The sequence below is a fragment of the Cydia pomonella genome, chromosome 8, assembly GCF_033807575.1.
Source record: "Cydia pomonella isolate Wapato2018A chromosome 8, ilCydPomo1, whole genome shotgun sequence".
Lineage (NCBI taxonomy): Eukaryota > Metazoa > Arthropoda > Insecta > Lepidoptera > Tortricidae > Cydia > Cydia pomonella.
In genome coordinates, this window is record NC_084710.1 from 16,933,144 (window position 1) to 16,955,870 (window position 22,727).

Sequence of the window (22,727 nt, forward strand, 5' to 3'; positions counted from 1 at the left end):
ATGGCGTCTCACCCAAATGTCAAATCTGTCTAATAATTTGACATGAGTCGTGTGTGCGACGCGATTCATTATTTGCGATTTACTAAAGTAATTAAACCAGCAAAAGTGAAATAATCATCACCGAATATTAGTGTAGTTATTATTGTTAAGCAAAGGAACCGATAATTCGCCAAAATGCCGCGTATTATGATAAAAGGCGGCGTTTGGCGCAACACCGAGGTTTGTTATATTCCGATATATCTTCCTGTTATCATTACTTTTATTTGACTAGCAGCGTTTATTGGGTGTGATTTTATTTTAGGATGAAATCCTGAAAGCGGCTGTTATGAAATATGGCAAAAACCAGTGGTCTCGTATCGCTTCGTTGCTTCACCGCAAGTCAGCCAAACAGTGTAAGGCTCGTTGGTACGAATGGCTTGACCCGAGCATCAAGAAGACGGAATGGTCGCGCGAAGAGGACGAGAAGTTGTTGCACCTGGCCAAGTTGATGCCAACTCAGTGGAGGACTATTGCTCCTATTATTGGCCGTACTGCAGCTCAGTGCTTGGAAAGATATGAATATTTACTGTAAGTATGATGGTATATTGCATATTTTATGATATTATCACTAACTTCACTGACTCAGTGACCCAAAAAAGGATCTTGGCCTCTGGCACAAGAGAATGCCACTCTGCCATATTATATTTTTATGACACTCTTAGGTTTTTATTCTTACAAGTGTGTATTTAGTGACTGATCCGTACCAGTACTGTCAATTGCCGGAGGGTCATCAATTTTTGTACCCGTCAACTGCCTTGTCCTGGATCTGTACAAACTGTCTCAACTGCCTTGTGCCTTATCAGTCACCAAATTTATTCCATCATATTTTTTACAATTTTGAGATCCAAACACTTACAAATAGAGTTTTATATTACTTGCATTTTAATGCAGTTTAAGTCGCGGCAGTCAACGGGTGCACATACGCGCGCCTATCCAGCGTTTGAGGGTGATCCGGCACTAGGCATCTGACGAGTACAAGTATGTTTGTCGGTTCGGCGCTCCAGGGGTTAATAGATGGACCTGTTAGCAGCAAAAGTAGCTACTGAATGTACAAGTGAACACTATGTTTCCTTTTTTAAAATTATATCCCATGTATTGAGTAGTGTTATTAATTTTCCATATTTGAATAACATGTTAGAATTGTTGGGTAAATCCCAAAATCACCCATAATTCCATTTATTTAGAGTCCTTTTTTCAAAATTATGTAACAATTTTAAGTATTTAGAATTACCTTTATTCATTAATTATTGTTTGTTTTAAAATATGTAACTTAAAATACTTATCAATTAATTTAACTTAAAATGTTTTCAATATGTTATAAAGAATTAATTCAACTATGATTCCTTTTCACAATATTTCATCCAACTTACAGGGATCAAGCTCAAAAGAAGGAGGAGGGCGAGGACATGGGAGACGATCCCCGCAAGCTGAAGCCGGGGGAAATTGACCCGAACCCTGAGACAAAACCAGCCAGACCTGACCCTAAGGACATGGATGAAGATGGTGAGATATTTCATTAATTTTAGTGCTTATTATTTTTTCTTAGCATAACAATCCAATAGTAAAATAGTTTTTATTTTTATTTTCTGAGAAAACCAGGAAATATTTGTTTTATACTCCAAATTTTTAAGTCAAGCTGCGGACTATTAATATTATGATCATCATCAGACCAAGCAGGTTTCCTAATATTATCAGAAGTAATCAAAAGAGTTTTAAGTGTAATTTTTTCATAGTGTCTCTGGTCTTTTAAGATTTAGTATATTATTGTTAAAAATATATTTTTATAGTCAGATCCTCTAAGAAATTAATAATCAGTGTCTAGTATGTCTCAGCCTTCCCTATTTGTTGCATAGTTTTATATTAAAACTTTTATTTCAGAACTGGAAATGCTATCAGAGGCCCGTGCGCGTCTTGCCAACACACAGGGCAAAAAGGCTAAAAGGAAAGCAAGAGAAAAACAGTTGGAGGAAGCAAGACGGCTTGCTGCACTACAGAAACGGAGAGAATTAAGTGCTGCTGGTATTGCTGTGCCTATGAGGTAAGCTAGTATTATTCTCTATTAAAATGATGTATTTAAAATCCAAAGTGATTTTAGAAGCTGCAATGAAAGCCTTTTTGTGACAAAGTTGATGGTAAAGACTGCAAACATGTTGCAAGCTAGTTAATTAATTTTTTTTATTGTTTTTCTTTTTCGCCAAGCAGATATTTTTTGTCTCTTGTAGTTGTGTCCCGGAGTCTTAAGCTTCAGTGGTATAATAAATAAATGAAGAAGCAGACGAAGCAGTATTTAATAATTGGTGAATGGTGTCGGTCACACATTCTGTAAATACTTAAATAGTATTATTTATTTCATATTTTATATAAGCCTCTCTTGTAGAGACTGTTTGTTTGCATGAATAAAAAAAAAAAGCAGACAATCGTGATTTATCTCGTAAATCACACATTGGAGTGCTGCAGAAATCCTTGCAAGAATATTTTTTCCCACTTTTAAATTGCTTCTGATTCCAGGCGCAAGAAAAAACGTGGAGTCGACTACAACTCAGAAATCCCGTTTGAGAAGCGACCAGCCGCTGGTTTCTTCGACACATCGACGGAGGTTGTTGACCCCATGGCGCCCGACTTCTCGCGCCTTCGGCAACAGCATCTCGATGGGGAGCTGCACTCGGAAAAAGAAGAGGTATCTTTAGGCTTTTGATATAGACAAGGGAATGCTATTCTAAATTGTGCATATTATTGAGGCAGTAAATTTTTAACAGAATTTTGCCTATTTATGTAGTTTATTGTGAGCTATTGTGTTTCTCTTTGTTTTAGTATTCATATTTTACTGAAATTGTTTATACAACTTGATTTCTGAGGAATGAAGTTTACAATTGCCTTACTCTACAATATAATTAATCAACATAATATCCACATGTGTTAAAGAAAAAGTAAACCAAATTAGCTTAAGCTTGCCCATTGGTTATGAAATCAAAAGGAAATTAAATTAAAATCGTTATTTATAATTAAAATCATATTATAACAATATATTTTAAAACTAAACACTACAAATAACATTATGGTTGAGACAATGATAAATAATGAAATGTTAGTAAAAAATCTTCTGGTGATCTAAGTTGCTTAAGCAAAATAAATGTGACTGCAACTGCATATATTTATTTTTGGTTCATCGTCAATTTACCACTGCTGAGTATACAAAAACTATAATATTATATATATATTTTTTTTAATTCCTAGAAAGACAGACGTAAGGACAAGCAGAAGCTAAAGCAACGCAAGGAGAACGACGTACCGCAAGCCATGTTGCAAGGTGACCAGCCAGCGCGCAAACGCAGCAAGCTTGTTCTGCCGGAGCCGCAAGTCACTGACCAAGTAAGTGAACAATAAATACACTTCAATGATGAAGATATATAATAATTAATGGATGACGCCTAATATGCGATGAAAGAAAATCAATATATATATATATATCACTCTTTTCGTCTCCAGGAACTCCAGCAAGTGGTGAAGCTAGGCCGAGCTTCAGAAGCGGCCCGCGAGTCAGCCGGCGAAGCGGGCGCGGCCACGGACGCCCTGCTGGCCGACTATGCGCTCACACCGACACCTGCAACTGCGTTGCGAACGCCCATGCAACATCAAGACAGGTAGGTAGTGTTGTGTCCTGCCGGTGAGTAAGGTTGCCAGAGCTCAACGAGTGCGGAGTTTTGAGTCGGCAACGCAACGCGCAATTAACTGCTCTGGAGTTGCAGGCGTACGTAGGCTACGTTTGCCACCGACGTAGTATAAAGAAAAAGGTAACATGAACCTTCAAGCTTTAGTGATAAAGACGTAAATTGAACGCACATATATTATGGCCGGGTTTTAGAAGCCCGCGAATTAGCAGGCGCGGCCACGGATGCTCTGCTAGCCGATTATGCGTTCACCCCGACTCCTTCAACTGCCTTGCGTACGTCCACTATTACACTATTCAAAAATAACAATTACACACATATTAACACTATTCAAAAATAAACCTTTTAATTTAGATAATAAAGTTGAAAACGTTCCCAATATTTATTTTAACTTGAACTTCAACATTTATTTAGCAAATAGGCCACAAGGGCACTTTCACACGTCAACGTAGAATTTACATATAAGCAAAAACAAGCACAACAACAATTATAAAATACAATTCATGGAAAATATTAATGCAAACTACAGTATTATTGTTTAAAGAACAAGTAAGTAAAATATTATTATTACCAGGGGTCGGACAAAAAGTGCGCATGACGTCAAACCACTTATAGGATGATTTCAAATAGTATTTTTGATTTTCGTAAACAATTATCACTTATCATTTATCAACCTCTTTATTAAACGATATCGCCACTTGAAATGAGTAAGTACGTTTTTGACTGACACATTGTCAATCAGATGAACAATAAATTGACTTCGTTATTGTTTAGCTATTGTATCTTCACGATTATATTTAGCTAACATTTATATTTACTAATGTATAAGAAAACGCTCTAAAATGTCATCTTTACTCGAATATTGTGGCAATTTTCCGTTTTTGGAGGTACGTGACAAACACGTATACTGCTCTTGCTGTAATCAAGATATACCAACGAAGGTAAGCAATATTAAAAGACATTTGGAGACAACCAAACATGTCGGAAACGTAGAAAAAAAGGGCAAAGTGAATTTAATATGAACCTTACAAATTTGATGATAGCAGCAAACATACCCTGGGTGCAACTACAAAATGAAAACTTCCGTAATTTCATAAAAAATGCATAAATGTATTATTAATTCCATGGATTTATTTACGATTATTTTGTTACTTCATTAATACTACTTTGTTACTACATGTCACACGGAAGTTTAAATACAAACTCAAACATCATCCTGTGTGCAAGATTACGTCATTTTTACGTCATCCGCACTTTTTGTCCGACCCCTGATTATTACTTAGAGATGTATAAAGTCTCTAAATGTCGAATTACAAAAAAAAACTAAAATAATAATAATAAACACAAACAGATACAAAAAAAAAACTAAAATTTGTTAGATGTGTAAATATCTCTAAATGTCAGAACTAAATGATTTTTAACAAATTATCCTTAGAAATGTACAGTCTCTAAGATTCAAAAATTTGACCGTCAAAGACGTCAACAGACGGACGCGGCTACGGCTTAATATCAACTTTCGTGCATTCCAACAAGGTTCCAAATAGGCGTGGCGTAAAGATAACCCATAGAGTACAGACAATAAATCTTCGTTGGAAGCAATTCCAAGCGCCCCTCTGTAGTGATTAATTTGCAGCTTATATTTCTATTGTATAACAAGTTTCACATTGTGTCATTTGATGAATATGTCGCTTATTGCCTAATTTATCTAATTTTCACAGGATCCTAATGGAAGCACAGAACGTCATGGCTCTAACACATGTGGACACCCCGCTGAAGGGCGGGCTGAACACGCCGCTGCAGCAGAGCGACTTCTCCGGCGCCCTGCCCCAGCCGCAGGCGCTGGCCACGCCCAACACCGTGCTCGCCACCCCCTTCAGGTACTGAAACAGCCAAGTGCGTGTCCAGCTGATCATGTCTAACACACGTGGACACCCCGCTGAAGGGCGGGCTGAACACGCCGCTGCAGCAGAGCGACTTCTCCGGCGCCCTGCCCCAGCCGCAGGCGCTGGCCACGCCCAACACCGTGCTCGCCACCCCCTTCAGGTACTGAAACAGCCAAGTGCGTGTCCAGCTGATCATGTCTAACACACGTGGACACCCCGCTGAAGGGCGGGCTGAACACGCCGCTGCAGCAGAGCGACTTCTCCGGCGCCCTGCCCCAGCCGCAGGCGCTGGCCACGCCCAACACCGTGCTCGCCACCCCCTTCAGGTACTGAAACAGCCAAGTGCGTGTCCAGCTGATCATGTCTAACACACGTGGACACCCCGCTGAAGGGCGGGCTGAACACGCCGCTGCAGCAGAGCGACTTCTCCGGCGCCCTGCCCCAGCCGCAGGCGCTGGCCACGCCCAACACCGTGCTCGCCACCCCCTTCAGGTACTGAAACAGCCAAGTGCGTGTCCAGCTGATCATGTCTAACACACGTGGACACCCCGCTGAAGGGCGGGCTGAACACGCCGCTGCAGCAGAGCGACTTCTCCGGCGCCCTGCCCCAGCCGCAGGCGCTGGCCACGCCCAACACCGTGCTCGCCACCCCCTTCAGGTACTGAAACAGCCAAGTGCGTGTCCAGCTGATCATGTCTAACACACGTGGACACCCCGCTGAAGGGCGGGCTGAACACGCCGCTGCAGCAGAGCGACTTCTCCGGCGCCCTGCCCCAGCCGCAGGCGCTGGCCACGCCCAACACCGTGCTCGCCACCCCCTTCAGGTACTGAAACAGCCAAGTGCGTGTCCAGCTGATCATGTCTAACACACGTGGACACCCCGCTGAAGGGCGGGCTGAACACGCCGCTGCAGCAGAGCGACTTCTCCGGCGCCCTGCCCCAGCCGCAGGCGCTGGCCACGCCCAACACCGTGCTCGCCACCCCCTTCAGGTACTGAAACAGCCAAGTGCGTGTCCAGCTGATCATGTCTAACACACGTGGACACCCCGCTGAAGGGCGAAAAAAACTAGGTATTTGTTACTTAATCAATGAAAATGAATGCAAAACGACGAGCGAGTATCGTGTGGTAACTTGTTCTTATAAAAAAAAAACCGGTCAAGTGCGAGTTCGTTTTACTCGCACGCCTAGGGTTCCGTACAAACTTTGAATTATGTCGTGTAACTATAAAAGCGAAAGACTATTGAACAGAAGTACCTATACTAAGTATATTTGTGTACAGCGCCATCTATAGGGAGCGTGCATGAAGGCAGCACAGGAGCCATACGATTTTTGGCGCGAGGCGTAAATGTGATGTTTATTGTTCCGATGTAGCCCACAAGATGGCAGAACCTACTATGCACAAGAAAACATGTGACGTTTAAATGTACATGTTTATGGTTCCGATTCAGGCCACAAGATGGCAGACCCTCCAACGCGCACGGCAAAATGTCTACCTAATTTGCGCGATGTTATGCACGTATGTTGGTTATTATTGATCTTTTATATGAAAAAAGGTGTATTTAATGTAATCTCATAGAAATTTCAGGTGTGACGTACACACATAAAGGTGGTGAAATTGCAAACTGAATTCGGAAAGGTTTTTTGTTAATTAAAAAAAAGTTACCAAAATAGAGGTCTGATTATATTATTCCTGTAAAATTTATAGTAATGTTAATATTATGTAAAAAAAGTTTAATTTTTCGTCGGTAAACTTCGGAGATAAGGGGGGGCACGATATTTTTTTTCACTATTTCCTTCATAAATATTTTTTTTCTTATTGGGAAAAAAAGAAAAAATGTTTTGGAATGTACAATTTGAGCTGTCTCAATTGAAACCCTACTTGTCCCAAATTTTGCACAAATTTTGCCCCCTCTTCATATTGGGTATTTCCCATAATTCATAAAAGTAAAATGAAAAAATAATTCTTTCAATGTGTCTGGGTTAGCGTTGTTCATAACTATTCTAAATTTCAAATCGATAGCTTAAGTAGTTCTCGAGATATTTAGCGATGTGACAGACAGACAGACAAACGGACGGACGGACAGAGTCGCACAATACCTTTTTGGTACGGAACCCTAACAAAGTAGTTTATCTTTTCTCTGGAATATTTGCTCAAACACTGTCGACTTATCAGAAGCATTAACCTGCTAAATCAGTTGTTTATCGAAAATTGACATGTTCCTTGTGGTATCATGTTGACGACCGGTCTGGCCTAGTGGGTAGTGACCCTGCCTATGAAACCGATGGTCCTGGGTTCGAATCCCGGTAAATTTATTCGTGTGATGAGCACAAATATTTATTCCCGAGTCATGGACGTTTTCTAGTTATGTATTTAAATATTTGTGTAGTATATATATCGTTGTCTGAGTGCCCACAACACAAGCCTTCTTGGCTTACCGTGGGACTTAGTCAATTTATGTAAAATGTCCCTATAATATTTGTTTATAATTTCCACGGCAGGTCGTCCCGCAGCGAAGTGTCGACGCCGGGCAGCTTCGCCACGCCGGCGCGCGGGCCCACGCCTGCCGGACTACTTGTGAGTTGCATTGCCATTTATTTAATATTTAAATACCCTGTGACACTGTGCGTAGGACCAAAGAGAATTTTAATTAGAGGTGGATTGTCTAAGTAAACTTTGTAGCCACAGTTAATTTACAGCCATTTTTCGACACATTGACTTTAATACTTATTCTTTCACTGATATGTGTTAAATATCAAAAAGTGGCGCCATCTGCTAGAGCATAGGCCAAATTTATGGCGGCATCTTTTTGAGCGATTTTCGAGTGTAACCGCCTCCTTACTCATGGTTCTGCCTTAAAGAGTAAAATAAGTATATTAGGTATTCTGCCTTCACTCATGACTCGCCCAAAATTCCTCATAGCAGCATCTTTGTAAAAATCCTCAAGTTCCATACAAAAGTTCCGAAAAAATAACATTGATACGGATTTGAACCCGCGACCTGAGGATCGAAAGTCGGACGTCAGATCCACTCGGCCCTCACCGTTCAATAAGCAAGCTTAAAGTGTAAACGGCATATAACGTGGCAATTCAATGTCATCAGAAGTTATTGTGGTTCAAATAAACGATTCAAAGGTGTTTACCAAGTTTTATACATTATAATAAAATTATACAGTAATTTATTTTGCAGACTCCAGGGTTGCGCGACAAATTAAGCATCAATCCCGAAGACAGATTGAGCGCCGGGGACACGCCGCAACAAGTCAATCAGATGCAAAAGCAGGTATGAATCCAGATCAAATTTAACAGACTCTGGCTTAGCGAGCCAATGTGGATCTCGACATCCAACACCAGATACCTCTTCCCTATTCTGAGCCAATGCAAAGATTCTCCAAAGTGGTTATATTTTTGAGTGCTTAATCACTACACCGATATCCAAGGCGACTTGGGGCACGGTTGTCTCCCATTCTTTTGTAGTGTTCCAGCCAGCCGAGTGTGGCTTTTCATTTCTCCAACTCCAGCTCCCAATTATTCCTCCATCTCAACCCTACTTCCTCATTTTAGAATAAACACGAGCAGACCAAAGGGGAATATGTCCCGATATTTGCAATATCCCTTTTTGCCCTTTTACTTTGTAAATTCTATTCGTGACTAGATATAACTACGTAACACGCCACTGATCATCATTTCGTCCTCAGCTAAAATCATCAGTGCGCAACGCGCTGCAGTCGCTACCCACGCCGCGCAACGACTACGAGATCGTGGTCCCGGAACAAGACGACGAGCCCATGGAGGCCGAGCCCGCTGCCGCGCGCCTTGAAGACCAAGCCGATACTGATGCGAGGATGTTGCGAGAGCAGGAGGAAATACGTGAGTTTACATTAGAAAGTACCATTATCTAGCCTGTCCTCCAGCGAACTTACTTCAGCGTAATGCAGGCGTGACAAGTAGAGCGCCTTACTCGGTGTTGCAACTCGTAGACCATATCCACGATCCAGATAATCCCTCCTTATCCACGGAACGACTACAAATCGTGGTGAACAAGACGATGAGCCCGCTGCCGCGCGCCTTGAAGACCAAGCCAAATCAAAAAATGAAAAAATCAAAAAATGTTCACCGTCAATTCCTTAAAACCGTACTCGCTGCTATTTCAATATTTTTTGCTTATTTACCAATACCCGTGTACAATATAGCAGCAGCTTTCATGTCATAGCCGATGCCTGCAATATGACCGAAATAATGTCGCTTTCGACGGCCACGTTTTGCGAAAACTGTCGCGCTACGCTGCCTCGGGCCCGTAGAAGGGGAAAGCGCCATGACATGCGTGTCATTGACAGAATAATTCGGAAAGTTAACCCATGGGCTCCGAAGCAGATGTCGTCGATTCAACCGTGATAAATAAGAAAACCACGAGCCAGATGGTCGGACGATATCAGAAATACGGTAGGGCCGACCTGGCATAGAACCGAAATCCATGAAAGTGGCATATGTTCAGCAGTGGACGCAAATATGTTGAAAAGAAGAATAAATGAGACAGGGAGTGGTTATTGAAGTTATAAGCCTATTATAGCACACAAGACTACATTAATGATGAAACACCGTGGGATTAAGTGTGATTGTAAATAATGAATTATTTATTGTTATGTTAATAATGATGACAAACACAAAAATAGGCTGGTAGTCGAATCACACCCACTCGCCAAATCAGCGAAATTGATCCATATTTTGGGACCATGCGTCTACAATCGCTTGCCCGACACTATTCGAATAGCAGCTACCACCGCAGCTTTTAAGAAAAAATTAAAAATGTGGCTCATGACTCACTTATTTTATAGCTTTGAAGAGTTTCTTAACCTACCTATTCTAATATAAATCATAAGTAAGTGTTGTATACTTTGCCTTACGCGTAATAATGTTTAAATCATGAATTAAGTATGTATAATACCAACAATGGTAGCTGACCTGTAACTATGTTATGTTATTAATAAATTATTTGTATTTGATGAAATTGATAATTCAATGTATATATATATATACCGTATTTTTTGACATTTAGATTTTATTATAGAAAGTTTCTAGACTAGTATTTTTATACAATTTTGATGTTTGACGATCCTTTTGTGAAATTCTTAGTATTAAGTTTATCATATCTATAATAATTCAATGTTTTTTTTTAGAACAATAATAACTACATCAATAAATTGCTCTGATATTTAGATTAAGATGATATTTGTAAAATTTGACGATTTAAAAGTGCTTGTTGCTAGGCCTATTTGAATAAAGAATATATAAGTTGTGTATGGTTCCCGCAGGCGCGGCCGCGCTGGGCCGGCGCTCGACGGCCGTGCAGCGCGCGCTGGCGCGGCCGGCCGACGTCAACGCGTCCGTCGTCCGCGCCCGCGGCGGCGCGCCGCTCACGCACCTGCAGCGCGCCGAGGAGCTGCTCAAAGCCGAGATGGTCACCATGCTGCACTATGACGCTCTGCACGATCCTCCCCCAGGTAACTCGCTACTCCTGTTTACTATTCCCAACTAAAGTAAAGTAAAAGTCCTTTATTCGCATAAAATATGGTACAATGGTGGTGGTAAGTAAAAATCCCAGTACAAAAACACATTTTGCTACACAATAGCATGCAAAGTAATCTTAAAACTAGACTATGATTAAGCACTAAAACTAAACTTAAAGTATACGTACTCGTAAGCTCGTAACATATATTATGTGTTCCTGTCGAAGAGGTCATTCGTTGAATAAAACATTTGTTCCTTGAGCCATTGATAAAGCTGTCGTTTGAATAAATGTAAAGGGAGAAATTTGAAATTTTCTGGAATTGCGTTGAAAATTTTGATGCACATGTGGTAACTATTGGTAACACGCTGCTGTGATTGAAGCCGAAAAAGCATGAATACGCGTTTAACGGCCGTGAAGCGCGGGCTAGCCCGTCCGGCCGACTTCAACCTGTCTGTGAAGCTAGTATTGCTGAATCGTCGTAATGCTTACCAGCATCAGCTTTACCAACTCATGTTTAGAAATAATGAAATACGGCCTTCAGTGTTCGGCCGAAGTGGACGCTTCCATCGTGCGCCTCATTTACTTCGCGCCAAGGAACGACTGAAAGCCGAGCTAGCCACAGTACTGTAGTATGACGCTTTACACGATCCTCCACCAAATTAATACTACATTGCGTCATCCACGATTTGTCAAATCTAACCTTTAATAACATGACATTACGAGTTAAGGCACGCGTCTTCGTGAATGACACGATCTATATGATGTTTTATTAAGGGCCAGTTGCACCGACCACAATTAGCCGACTTGACGTCGCTCGGCTGTCAACTATGATATTTCTCGTACAATAAAATTTTGCGATGACATACGGCTCGGTGTGACTAACATATGGAGTCCACGATCAGAAACGGTGAAATGCGGCGTAGCACCCTACATGCACTATGATGCTTTTTACGATCCTACTTCAAATTAATTCAAAATTACTGTTATAGTGGTACATACAACTTTAGAAATTAAATTAAATGGAACTAAAGTCGAAACATGTGATGGGTAAGTATCTCATAATACGTAACTTTATATTGATAAATCAAGGCAACCATGTTCAATTATTGATGAATGACGTAGTATTTTAGTAGAATTTATCTATCGTAAAGTTTTGAAGTTAGATGAAAAGATCCGTTATTCCCATTAATATATACGTCAACGCCAAATGTTAAAAGAAAACCTAAAGGACGCACTTATGCGGCAGAAGGAGATGCCTGCGTGGATGTTTGCATCGTGTGTTGCTTGTTGATTTGAAGCTCAGTCGCGCCCCCTTAATCACTTTCTACAATTTTATGTACCACTATAAGTACGATGATGCTTTACCCGGATGGGATTAGAAATCTGCTGCTGTCATAGGAGCCGTAATATGATAAAATAAAGTGTTTATTTTAGAAACATTTATATCTCGAAGAGGCACTTAATCTAAAAGATTTATCTCATTCAGGTGTCGACAAAAAGCGAGCGGTACAACTACAAGCCTCCCACCTCGCATACTTAGAACAGCACCCATACGAGGAGTTCACACCTCAAGAGCTCGACGCGGCGAAGGCAGAGTTGCAGAAAGAAATAGAAGTTGTCCGCGCCGGTATGGGACATGGCGACCTCAGTCTTGATGCCTACACACAAGTTTGGGAGGAGTGCTTAGCGCAGGTGAGAACGAACCCTAGCATATTTAGAGCAGCAGCAGCACCCATACGAGGAATTCACCCCTCAAGAGTTAGAGGCGGCGAAGGCAGAGTTGCAGAAAGAAATAGAAGTTGTCCGCGCCGGTATGGGACATGGCGACCTCAGTCTTGATGCCTACACACAAGTTTGGGAGGAGTGCTTAGCGCAGGTGAGAACAAACCCTAGCATATTTCGAGCAGCAGCAGCACCCATACGAGGAATTCACTCCTCAAGAGTTAGAGGCGGCGAAGGCAGAGTTGCAGAAAGAAATAGAAGTTGTACGCGCCGGTATGGGACATGGGGACCTGTCTTGATGCCTACACGCAATTGTGGGAGCAGTGCTTAGCACAGGTGAAAACCAACTCTAAACTAATTTATGCTGTCAAAAGACCAAAATTGGTATCCCGGTGTTCCCTTTCGGAAAGAATAGAAATGCCATGTCGGAAATTGCGCTTACTCGACATTTTGTGTGTTGGGAATTGGGGAGTATAGAATTTTGATTGTTTCGTCTGTTTCTTCGTTCACTTTCTTTTTTGTCAAGTTCTTACAAAGGGTAGCTGATTTGATCCGTTAGGTTAGGTTTACTGTCACAGTGCGTATACTTATTGCCGATATGAATGGTGACCTCGATTTTAACTTAGCAGCTCATTATTTACTAGTCTTTATCACAGTTTCTGTTCCCAAAAGCTAATATCGGTGAATGTCCATAATTTTGGTACAGCAAAAACAATAAGTCACAACCAAGAATCAGGCTACAGTATGACCCAGTATAAAATTCTAAATCATTGTCTTCGCAGGTTTTATTCTTACCCGGCCAGAACAGATACACGCGCGCCAATCTAGCGAGCAAGAAGGACAGACTCGAGTCGGCGGAGAAGCGGCTGGAGCAGAACAGGAACCACATGGCGAAGGAGGCCAAGAAATGCTCCAAGATGGAGAAGAAACTAAGAGTACTCACAGGTAAGGTAACAGATGTGATATTGAGTTTGTATTTATAATTAGGTAGTATGATTTTTAAGTTTGGTTACTAATTCCTGTCGAAGTGCGCATCTGGTGTACGCACTGCTGGCGCGCAATTTGCTAGACTAAACAATCTCTGATTGCAATCGTAGATTTTGTAGTGTGAGTGGCTTATTTGCTAAACGACCCTTCAATTTAAGTAAAAGAGAATTTGAAACAGGTTGTTGATTTTTTTTATATAAATTAATACTTGCTCTGGGCAAAGAATAAAGTGTCATTTCTGTACTACCGCACAGAAATGACACTTCCTACAAAACCGAAGTTTGACAGCGATTCAGGGTCGAATTATGCTGTCCCTTTCTAATGTATGGCACTATCCCTTTCGGCAATTTAGGGTTGTCAAAATTCAAGTCATTATGTTATCTGTAGTCGTGCACGTCATGAGGACGTCAAATAGTGCCAACCCTAATAATTGCTCGGAGCAATGCCGAGCCGAGCGGGGCCAAGAAAAGCCGAAAGGAGATGTGTCGCCCCATTGCTCTGGGCACCTGGCAACATTTCGTCAATAGAGGTCTAAGTAAGAGGGGGCCTAACTACAAAAACCAAATTTCGTTAACTAATCGCTCTAATAAGCAAGCGCTCCAGAGTTATTAACCCTCGGGCCAGCAAAGATTTCTGAAAGTTGTACCGATATGACAAACTTAATGTTTTTGTTGGTATATTGTTACACAGGTGGATACCAAAGCAGAGCAGCTTCACTCGTGAAACAGTTCCAAGAGCTGCAAGACCAAATAGAACAGGCCAATCTGGAGCTGTCTACATTCAAGTTCCTCGCTGAGCAGGAGAAGGCAGCCATTCCTAGGAGAATAGAGGTAATTATAGACCAAATTAGAATCGTTTAGTATGGCGATAAGTACTTAGAAGCACTGTTGTATAGACTGCAGTTTGTTAAAAACGACGAGTATGTTTTTTAAGGCCGAGACATTTGTTAGTGCTTTTCGCAACTAGTACGAAGTAATGTAGAAATAAATATTTATTAACTGTTGTAAACACAAGTGGCCGGATACATAATTTAGTTGAAAATATTAAGTACTTACTTAATTTCTAGCTTTTAATTTCTGTGCATTAACTATTCGTTTTTGAAATCCTCTTATTTACCTAAACTGCATCCAGTAACCCAAGTACTTTCCTTTCAGTCATTGACGGAAGACGTGAACCGCCAAACGGAGCGCGAGAAGCAGCTACAGAAGCGCTACGCGGAGCTGCAGACCGAGATAGAAGACCTGCAGAAGAGCAGTCGCCCGCTCAAGGACGTCGACATGAGGGAGTTGAAAGATGTCGATATGAGAGAGAGGATTGAAGAATAATCGTGGTGTTGGGATGTAAACCACAAAGTACTAGTTAGGACGACCTTAAACTATGATTGGTAGACTTCAAATATCAAGATATTAATATTGAACATTGCCCTAAACTTTACTCCTTTAATGGACTGTTAAAACATTCACAATTCAAGCCTCATTAGGCGGGTCCACATAGAGAGAGCCTCGTGACGAAATTTCAAGCACGTTTGCCTCACCCGAGCCAATTTGCTTGGCAAGATGGCGGCACTCAGTCAGCTGTTCAAAATGGCGCCACACGTAATGATTGCAGTGGCTTGCGTTTCTTTTATTTTGATATTTAAAGCAATTCAAAATGAGGAAGAAAAGGACACTGCTATTGGCGACACCCGTTATTATTATTATTTTCCAACGTTGTCATGTCAGTTTTTGACAATTTTAAACGTAAGTACAGTCAAAATAACCACGCGCACCAAGGTTGCGCTCGGGCGAGGAAAACGCGCGCGCCGCCTCGGCCGAGGCACGTCTACACTGGCCATTTTCTGTGCGAGGAAATTGCCTCGTACTATGCTCGCTCTGTGTGGACCCGCCTAAACTACAGGCGGTTTTCACCTATCAATAGAGATTAGCCGGGTCCACACAGAGCGAGCATACGCGCGAGGCAAGGCCGAGGTACGTCTACACTGGCCGGTTTGTGCGTGAAGAAATTGCCTCGCGCGTATGCTCGCTCTGTGTGGACCCGGCTATTCTTGAGGAAGGTTAAGCTGTATAATTTGTTAAGGTTTTGTGTAACCCGCGCGAAGCCGGAACGGGTCGCTATCACTAAATACAAAAAAAATGTCATGTGGTGGTAATTTCTGCTAAACTGTTATTTTGGCTAGTCGGTAGGGCTAAGATGGTCGGCTCTTTATCATTTGTCACCATGCCTGTCACGTTCTAACAAGTATATAAGCGCGAAAGTGACGGGCATAGTGACAAGTGATAAAAATAGAACCATGCTGCCACCGCAGAACATGGCATTGGGGCTAAAAATATTGTATAACAACGAAATTAAATAGGTAATCACTATAATAAAGTCTATGCTAGTAACACTATTTAAATGTCAATATAATATTGGTATCAAAAGATAATTTAAAACTATACAAGAGCAGATATTTTTGCAGCTGACAACATTGCTATTTAAGTAAAAATGTTTTGCTGTGCCCATGATTGGTTCGTCAGGAAAAACAATAATTATAATACACATCCGTGAAATACAACTGTCCAATATACACCATTATTTGTACAAGAAAATACTGTATTCACAAGTTGACTCTCCCGTTAATTTTATCAATAAAATAATTAAATAAAATCGAGAAGTTTTATTTTCACGTCTTTATTAACATGATTACATATTTATAAATAATAGTCACACATTAGCTTGATTATAATTAAATAGTCCTGAAGTCACTTCAAATATAATTTGACAGCTGAAATTTAAACTAGTTTCCTATAAAATAGGGTTGAATTTGTTCTGAAACCAAATTCAAAAACATGTCTACACTAAAATATTGAGTTATATCACAGTTAAAAACGGTTCAGTCCAGCTGAACTTAAATTTACTCCTAACTACTATCATCAGAGTCACTCTGAATCTGCCTTTTGGTACTTTTCTTTCTACGTATAACTAAAGGGCTATCGCCATTGGTTGTGGTTGTATCGACTTGGCGCTGGGGTGGTTTGGATTTCTTCTTAGTTTTTCTCTCTTCGAGGATGATTTCGGCTAATTCTAATTCGGACACGTCGTTGACTTGAGTCAATCCGATGTGGGAATCTACGCAGAAGCTATCCTGTAAAAAACATATGGTGTTTATTTATTTATTTTTTATTTAAACTTTATTGCACAATACATGAAGAGTACAAATGGCGGACTTAATGCCAGAAGGCATTCTCTACCAGTCAACCATGAGCCAAACCGAAAGATCCTAATTGGTGCAGGGTCAGAATACAGAGTAAAATGACAAAAAAAAATATCACAAAATTATATAAAATTATACGTACATAAATAATATGATACATAAATATAAATACATACATATACAAATATATACCCATTGTGAAACATCATGAGGACGACCTTTGAACCTTGTCAAACAGAAGGTGTTCTACATAACGAGAAAAAATATTGAAAATATGATGTCCTGTCCTGTGTTCCGATATGCAAGTGAGGAAGCAATCTATTTATACCTACTTGGTTGGTATGGATTAGTGACACAATAAAAAAAAAGCTATAACTCCCGTGGGATACAACTTATTAGTTATCAGTATCAAGAAAGAAAACTCATGTGAAATGAGCAGTCTAAGCTTACTTATTTCTCTTGGCTTGATGTAATATAGAAAATACCTCTTATAGAACTAGGCTCAAAGCTTTTTTCATGTTTATGATTTCGAACATTTCTATTTGTAGGAATTTATTTTTTAGGTAGATTTTAGTTTCGTTTTTTTAGTTCTTAGTTTAATTTATTTGAACCTGTTATATTTTTTTACGTGTAAATAATGCTATAAAGCGAGTATCGAATAAACTATAACAATTTTCGAACACTTACCATTTCATAGGAGTCCTCTTCTTCGACAAATTGCGAGAATATATCCTCCCGTTTGAATCTTGTGGGTAATTCAGGAATTTTGAATGCACCATTTACAGTACCCCTGGAATAAAACGGAAAATTATTGTAGAATTGATTTACCAAAAACAAAAAATCGAAAATGAAAAAATTGGGTTCTAAATTCTTTGGCCTCATTCTTGATTGCGTACGATTCCTCCAGCTCTATATTTATGAACAAATTCTGTATCGTAAGTCTAGTACCAGAAGGAGATGGATGGATGGAAGTGTGATACATACGTGACAGATCTCATGTAGTGCGCCTGTATGTCCGAGTGTGACACAGGCTCGTCGCAGATGAAGTCGACGATGCTGCCGACACTGTCGTCTGAATGCTCGTCATCGCTGCCCGACGCGTCGTCCGATTCCTCCGCCTCTATTTCTAGGAATGAATTTCCCGCTTTCTTCTGGAAATAAACACACGCGTAAAAATATCCAATTAAAGTTCAATTCATAAGAGCTGGCTCGGTACTTGAACTGATTTTTTACAATTTTCAGAGTTGTAAATCAATATGAAAGCGAGTACTCGGGAGTGGAATTGACGCATTTGAGATGTGGTGTTGGCGCAAGATGTTGGGGATTTCTTCGACGGCGCGCCAGACTAATGAGTCAATCCTGACGGATATCAAAATCCAATGCCGGTTGTCATCCATTTGTCTCCAGCGGATCCTTAATTACTTTGGACACGTAGCCAGACGGGAGCCGGACAACTTCGAAAAGCGCATTATGTTTGGCATGGTGGATGGAGGACGGGGTAGTGTATATCCACCAACGCGCTGGGTGGACATTGTAAAGAAGGCCTGCCAGGGATCTGTACAGGCGTCTATTATTAGGAAGGCGGAAAATCGTGCAGAATGCCTTGGTGCACAAAATAACGATCTCATGTGGTCGCGACCCTCAGTCATGAGGAAACGAAGAAGAAGAAATCACCAGACGCTTATGACCTATTAAATCAACATAAACTAGTAATATAAAGTGTAGTTCGTCCCGAACAAAGTCTTCGTGATCTACATTTTTATCCACTTTACTAGTTAAGCGCTCCAGACTGATCTTTCTCGTATTTGAACTGAAAATTTTTAATTATCTCATTCCAACAACCAAAATAATGAATAATTAAGCAAAAATACGCATGATGTTGTCCAACTAATATGGACCCTAACCGAAGACCTTTTGACGACCGGTCTGGCCTAGTGGGTAGTGACCCTGCCTATGAAGCCGATGGTCCTGGGTTCGAATCCCGGTAAATTTATTCGTGTGATGAGCATGGATATTTGTTCCCGAGTCATGGGTGTTTTCTATGTATTTAAGTATTTATAAATATTTATATATTATATATATCGTTGTCTAAGTACCCTCAACACAAGCCTTATTGAGCTTACTGTGGGACTTAGTCAATTTGTGTAATAATGTCCTATAATATTTATTTATTATAATATTTATTAAGACCTCGCTTCACTCGGTCGATTATTTCACGTCAACTACTGTGAAAATACACACAAAATCTTTAAATAATGTTTTCGCCATAAGCATATGCAAGTCGAGTAATGACGTGACTTGTAAATGGTTTTTCATACCTGCCGCCGGACCTTACTTATTAATAGTTACAATATCTTTTTTGCCAGATTCAAAGCGTCTGGTAAAAGTTACCGCTGGCGGAAATGGTCTGGCAATGTTGATTATAAATTTTTAACAATATTTTCTAAAACATGCATAAAAATCAGCCATGAGAATTTAAGAAATGTTAGTAAAAATTTTACCTACCTTTAGCACCTTGTACCGTTCAAATGGCCGTCGGGCCAATGTAGCAAATATGCAGACTTTAGAAGTACATACTGACACTGTATTATCCCATACATTTTAGTCATGACAAAATAAGTAAGGTCTGGCGACTCTGGGATCTTGCTCTAATAGCTTCGTCTCAATATTTCAAAAAGGCGAGAAACCTATTTTATATAGTAATGGTTAATAATAAGTAACAAACATAACATACACTTAAACCTACTAACTATTGTAGTATGCTATTTTTTTATTTTTTTTTTTATTATTGGGAAACAAACAGCGAAAAATAATACATATGTTTAAACAAATATAGAATACACACAAGCCATAACAGTTTCCACTTATAGAATAATAACATTCTTTGCTGCTCAAACCAGACTTATACAATTTGGTTTAACTTCTATGAAATTGTAAAGTAGGTTTAGGTAAGATTATTAAACTTTAACAACAGAAAAGAAAGACGCAATACCTTGCTTATATGTACTTAATTTACATGCAGCTCATTATCTTAGAGAATACAAATCATTAGATTTAATATTTACTACTTTTTTTTATTATTACTGTTATTTATTTATTTATGTTCTTAATTGCAGAAACAAACTTAGGTAAGGTAGAATTAAATATATCAATATCAGAGTACTTCTCATTATAACTTTTGCATGCTCTTACGAGAAATCTGTTCTTCGCGTACACAGTTCGGTTGGAAGGTATTGAGAAGAAGTTAAAGGAACGCGTTCTAAGAAGGTTGCGTAGGAATTCGGTTGTTTTGGACCGTATTAGTTGATTAAATATGTATTTTAATGAACAAATATTGTTATACTTACTTTTCTCACTTTATGATTTGTAGTTGACTTATGACTATCCTTGCTAGTCACCGGCCTCTGACTTCTCCTGTCATCAATGACAAAGTCATCGTCACTATCACTCAATCGCCTCCTCCTCGGCAAAGACACTTTCCTGATCGGACTATCATCAAATAACCTCTTAGGATTCTTTACTTGGCTATCCCGTCTGAAAGCCTGAAGCATTTCTAAGTTCATTCTGTTTACATACTTTTCTGTATCTTCGTCATCTTTGGGGCTTATAATATTTTCTTGTGGATTTTCGTTTTCTTTTTGTGAAAACATAAAGTTCACACTACTGTCATGATTGTCTGGTTTTTGGGATCGATTGAGAGCAGCAAGCACTTTCTCTTGAAGTGTAAGCGGTTTTTCATGATTATCTATTTTTTTCCGTTTATTAAAATATGGCGAAGCATTTAAAGTGACGTCATCGTCTTCAGATAACTTTCGTTTGTTACTTAAAGGACTTCTTAAAGGTTCTTTAACATTAGATTCGTTGAATTCAGAGTCATTTTTTAAGTCTTCGATGTCATACATTTGAGTGGCTTCATTTGAATCACTGCTACTATCACTATCAAGTACAATTAGGCTTTCAGCCTTTTTATCTAGTGTAACAGATTTATTACTTTTAATTGAATCATTTAAACTCTGTGCAGTTCTCTTTCTGACAGCTTGTGTTAAGAGAATGGGTGATGTACTTCTATCATCCTCTTCCATTACTTTGGGTTCTAAAGTTTTGGAAATATTAGTTTGAGTTATTGAACGATCGGTTTTATTATTGATCATTTCGACAAGCTGCGTTATCGTAAACATGCTCCTATTTGTTGGATCTATCACTGATTTACTATTTACATTTAAATCTGATTTATTGGATATCATAGGATCAATTTTGCTAATAGAAGTTGTAGTAGACGGTATTAATTGTCTCTTAGCATTTCCTAATGGTGTGGAACTCTTTGGCTGATTTCTTTTTGTACTCAGCTGAAATTTTCGAACCTGAGTGCAAAGTATTGGCGACGTGGGTGATGTTTCAGATTTTTTCGAAGTTTTCATTTGCCCTGATAAAATTGACGGACTAACTGGACACGCGATTTCCGATTCAGTTACTTGCACTTTGAACTTATCAACTTGATCTATAACGTGATTATTATTTTCATTGATTTCCGTTTTATTTTCTTTTGCATGTGACGCTTCTAATCGGCTTTCATCAGATTCACCAAAAATGTCTTCTATACTGTCTAATCCAAAGAAACCCAAAGCTTCTTTCGGGTCACTTTCATTTTTGGCTTCTATTTCTTTAACAATGGCTTCTTCGGGACTACTGTCAGCAAATATTTCCTCAATATCACCCAGATCAAAATTTTTGTCAGTATTTTCAATCGATTCAGCAACGTTATCATCAGCGGTAACAATTTCTTCGGGCGAGCCAAAATCGAATTCCAAATCAAAATTACTACAATTATTCTTATTTACTTCCATATATGTGCTGTCTTTGTAGTCTTCAAATAAGTCTTGACTATTGTTAATAGTTTTCTCGCGCGTCATTAGTGACTCTGCATCCATGTCATTAATTAAATCAACATCTGGTAATATTAGGTTGGTTAAAAAGAGGGGCTTCGTAACTTTCTTCCTGTGCTTCCTTATATTTTTAATGAAGGTACAATCACATACATTCTGGCATATTAAGCAGTTTCGCACTACTTCATTGTCTAACCTTAGGTCCACTAGTAAGTTGATCAAGCTTGTTGGAATGCTTCCGTCATTTTGAATGCCCAGATCATTTATTAGTTTGGTGTAATTTTTGGTAGATTTGGTGGCTGTGCTAAAAAGAGCCCTAATGTCACCACCACACCTCTTTACAGGAGACTTGATGACTGGGGCTTTTTTAGTCTTTTTAGGCGGTTTAGGTTTTTCTGGGGTGGGTACAGAAAAGTTTTGTGTTGCCAAATTCTGTGTGCTAAATGCTGAAAATTAAAAGTGAACATACTCATAAGGATAAAAACAATCCTAGTTACTTAGTCAAACTTTATCAACTTTAACTTTTGATAGTGATCAACATAAACGTAATTCCATAAAGAATGCTTTTGAAATAGCAAGTGTAAATGAAGCAAGATTAAGACAATGAAATTATACTTACTGGGATTCTGTGTAGAAGGCGGTAATTCAAATCTTTTTGCGTCACTGTACTGCAACAGAGACGTCAAAACCTGGGTATCGGTCGAGTGATCGACTTTCACCGTGTTCTGTGGGTTCCTCTGCCATTCCAACCAAGTACACAGATTCAATTTACTTTCGTCGTGTCCTGCATCTTTGAACGTATCTAAAACAATAAAGTAGTGGGTTCGCCTATAAATCATGTGATCA

General features: G+C 39.7%; 2 protein-coding genes across 3 annotated transcripts in view; one reads left to right on the forward strand and one right to left on the reverse strand.

Annotated features, from left to right (window-relative positions):
• Positions 1-15,707, forward strand: LOC133520711 (cell division cycle 5-like protein). Its single transcript, XM_061855325.1, has 16 exons — positions 1-219; positions 302-567; positions 1,412-1,542; positions 1,918-2,077; positions 2,548-2,716; positions 3,274-3,408; positions 3,526-3,680; positions 5,426-5,584; positions 8,090-8,165; positions 8,778-8,870; positions 9,286-9,457; positions 10,900-11,088; positions 12,583-12,788; positions 13,601-13,763; positions 14,496-14,635; positions 14,960-15,707. Exons 1-16 carry the CDS (start codon positions 175-177, stop codon positions 15,128-15,130), a joined length of 2,430 nt encoding a protein of 809 aa, XP_061711309.1. The 5' UTR covers positions 1-174; the 3' UTR covers positions 15,131-15,707.
• Positions 15,617-22,727, reverse strand: part of LOC133520708 (Fanconi anemia group M protein) — a 25,423-nt gene continuing 18,312 nt past the window's right edge. Inside the window, exons 14-19 of one of the 2 annotated variants that reach the window (XR_009799793.1) lie at positions 22,501-22,683; positions 20,346-22,327; positions 17,983-18,149; positions 17,686-17,788; positions 15,840-16,929; positions 15,617-15,712 (exon numbers count right to left, since the gene is read on the reverse strand). Coding sequence is in view for 1 of the 2 variants with exons in the window: in XM_061855321.1 (XP_061711305.1) it covers positions 16,705-16,929; positions 17,686-17,788; positions 17,983-18,149; positions 20,346-22,327; positions 22,501-22,683 (2,660 nt within the window). In the remaining variant the exon portion in view is untranslated. The other variant, XM_061855321.1, reaches the window with a different exon arrangement.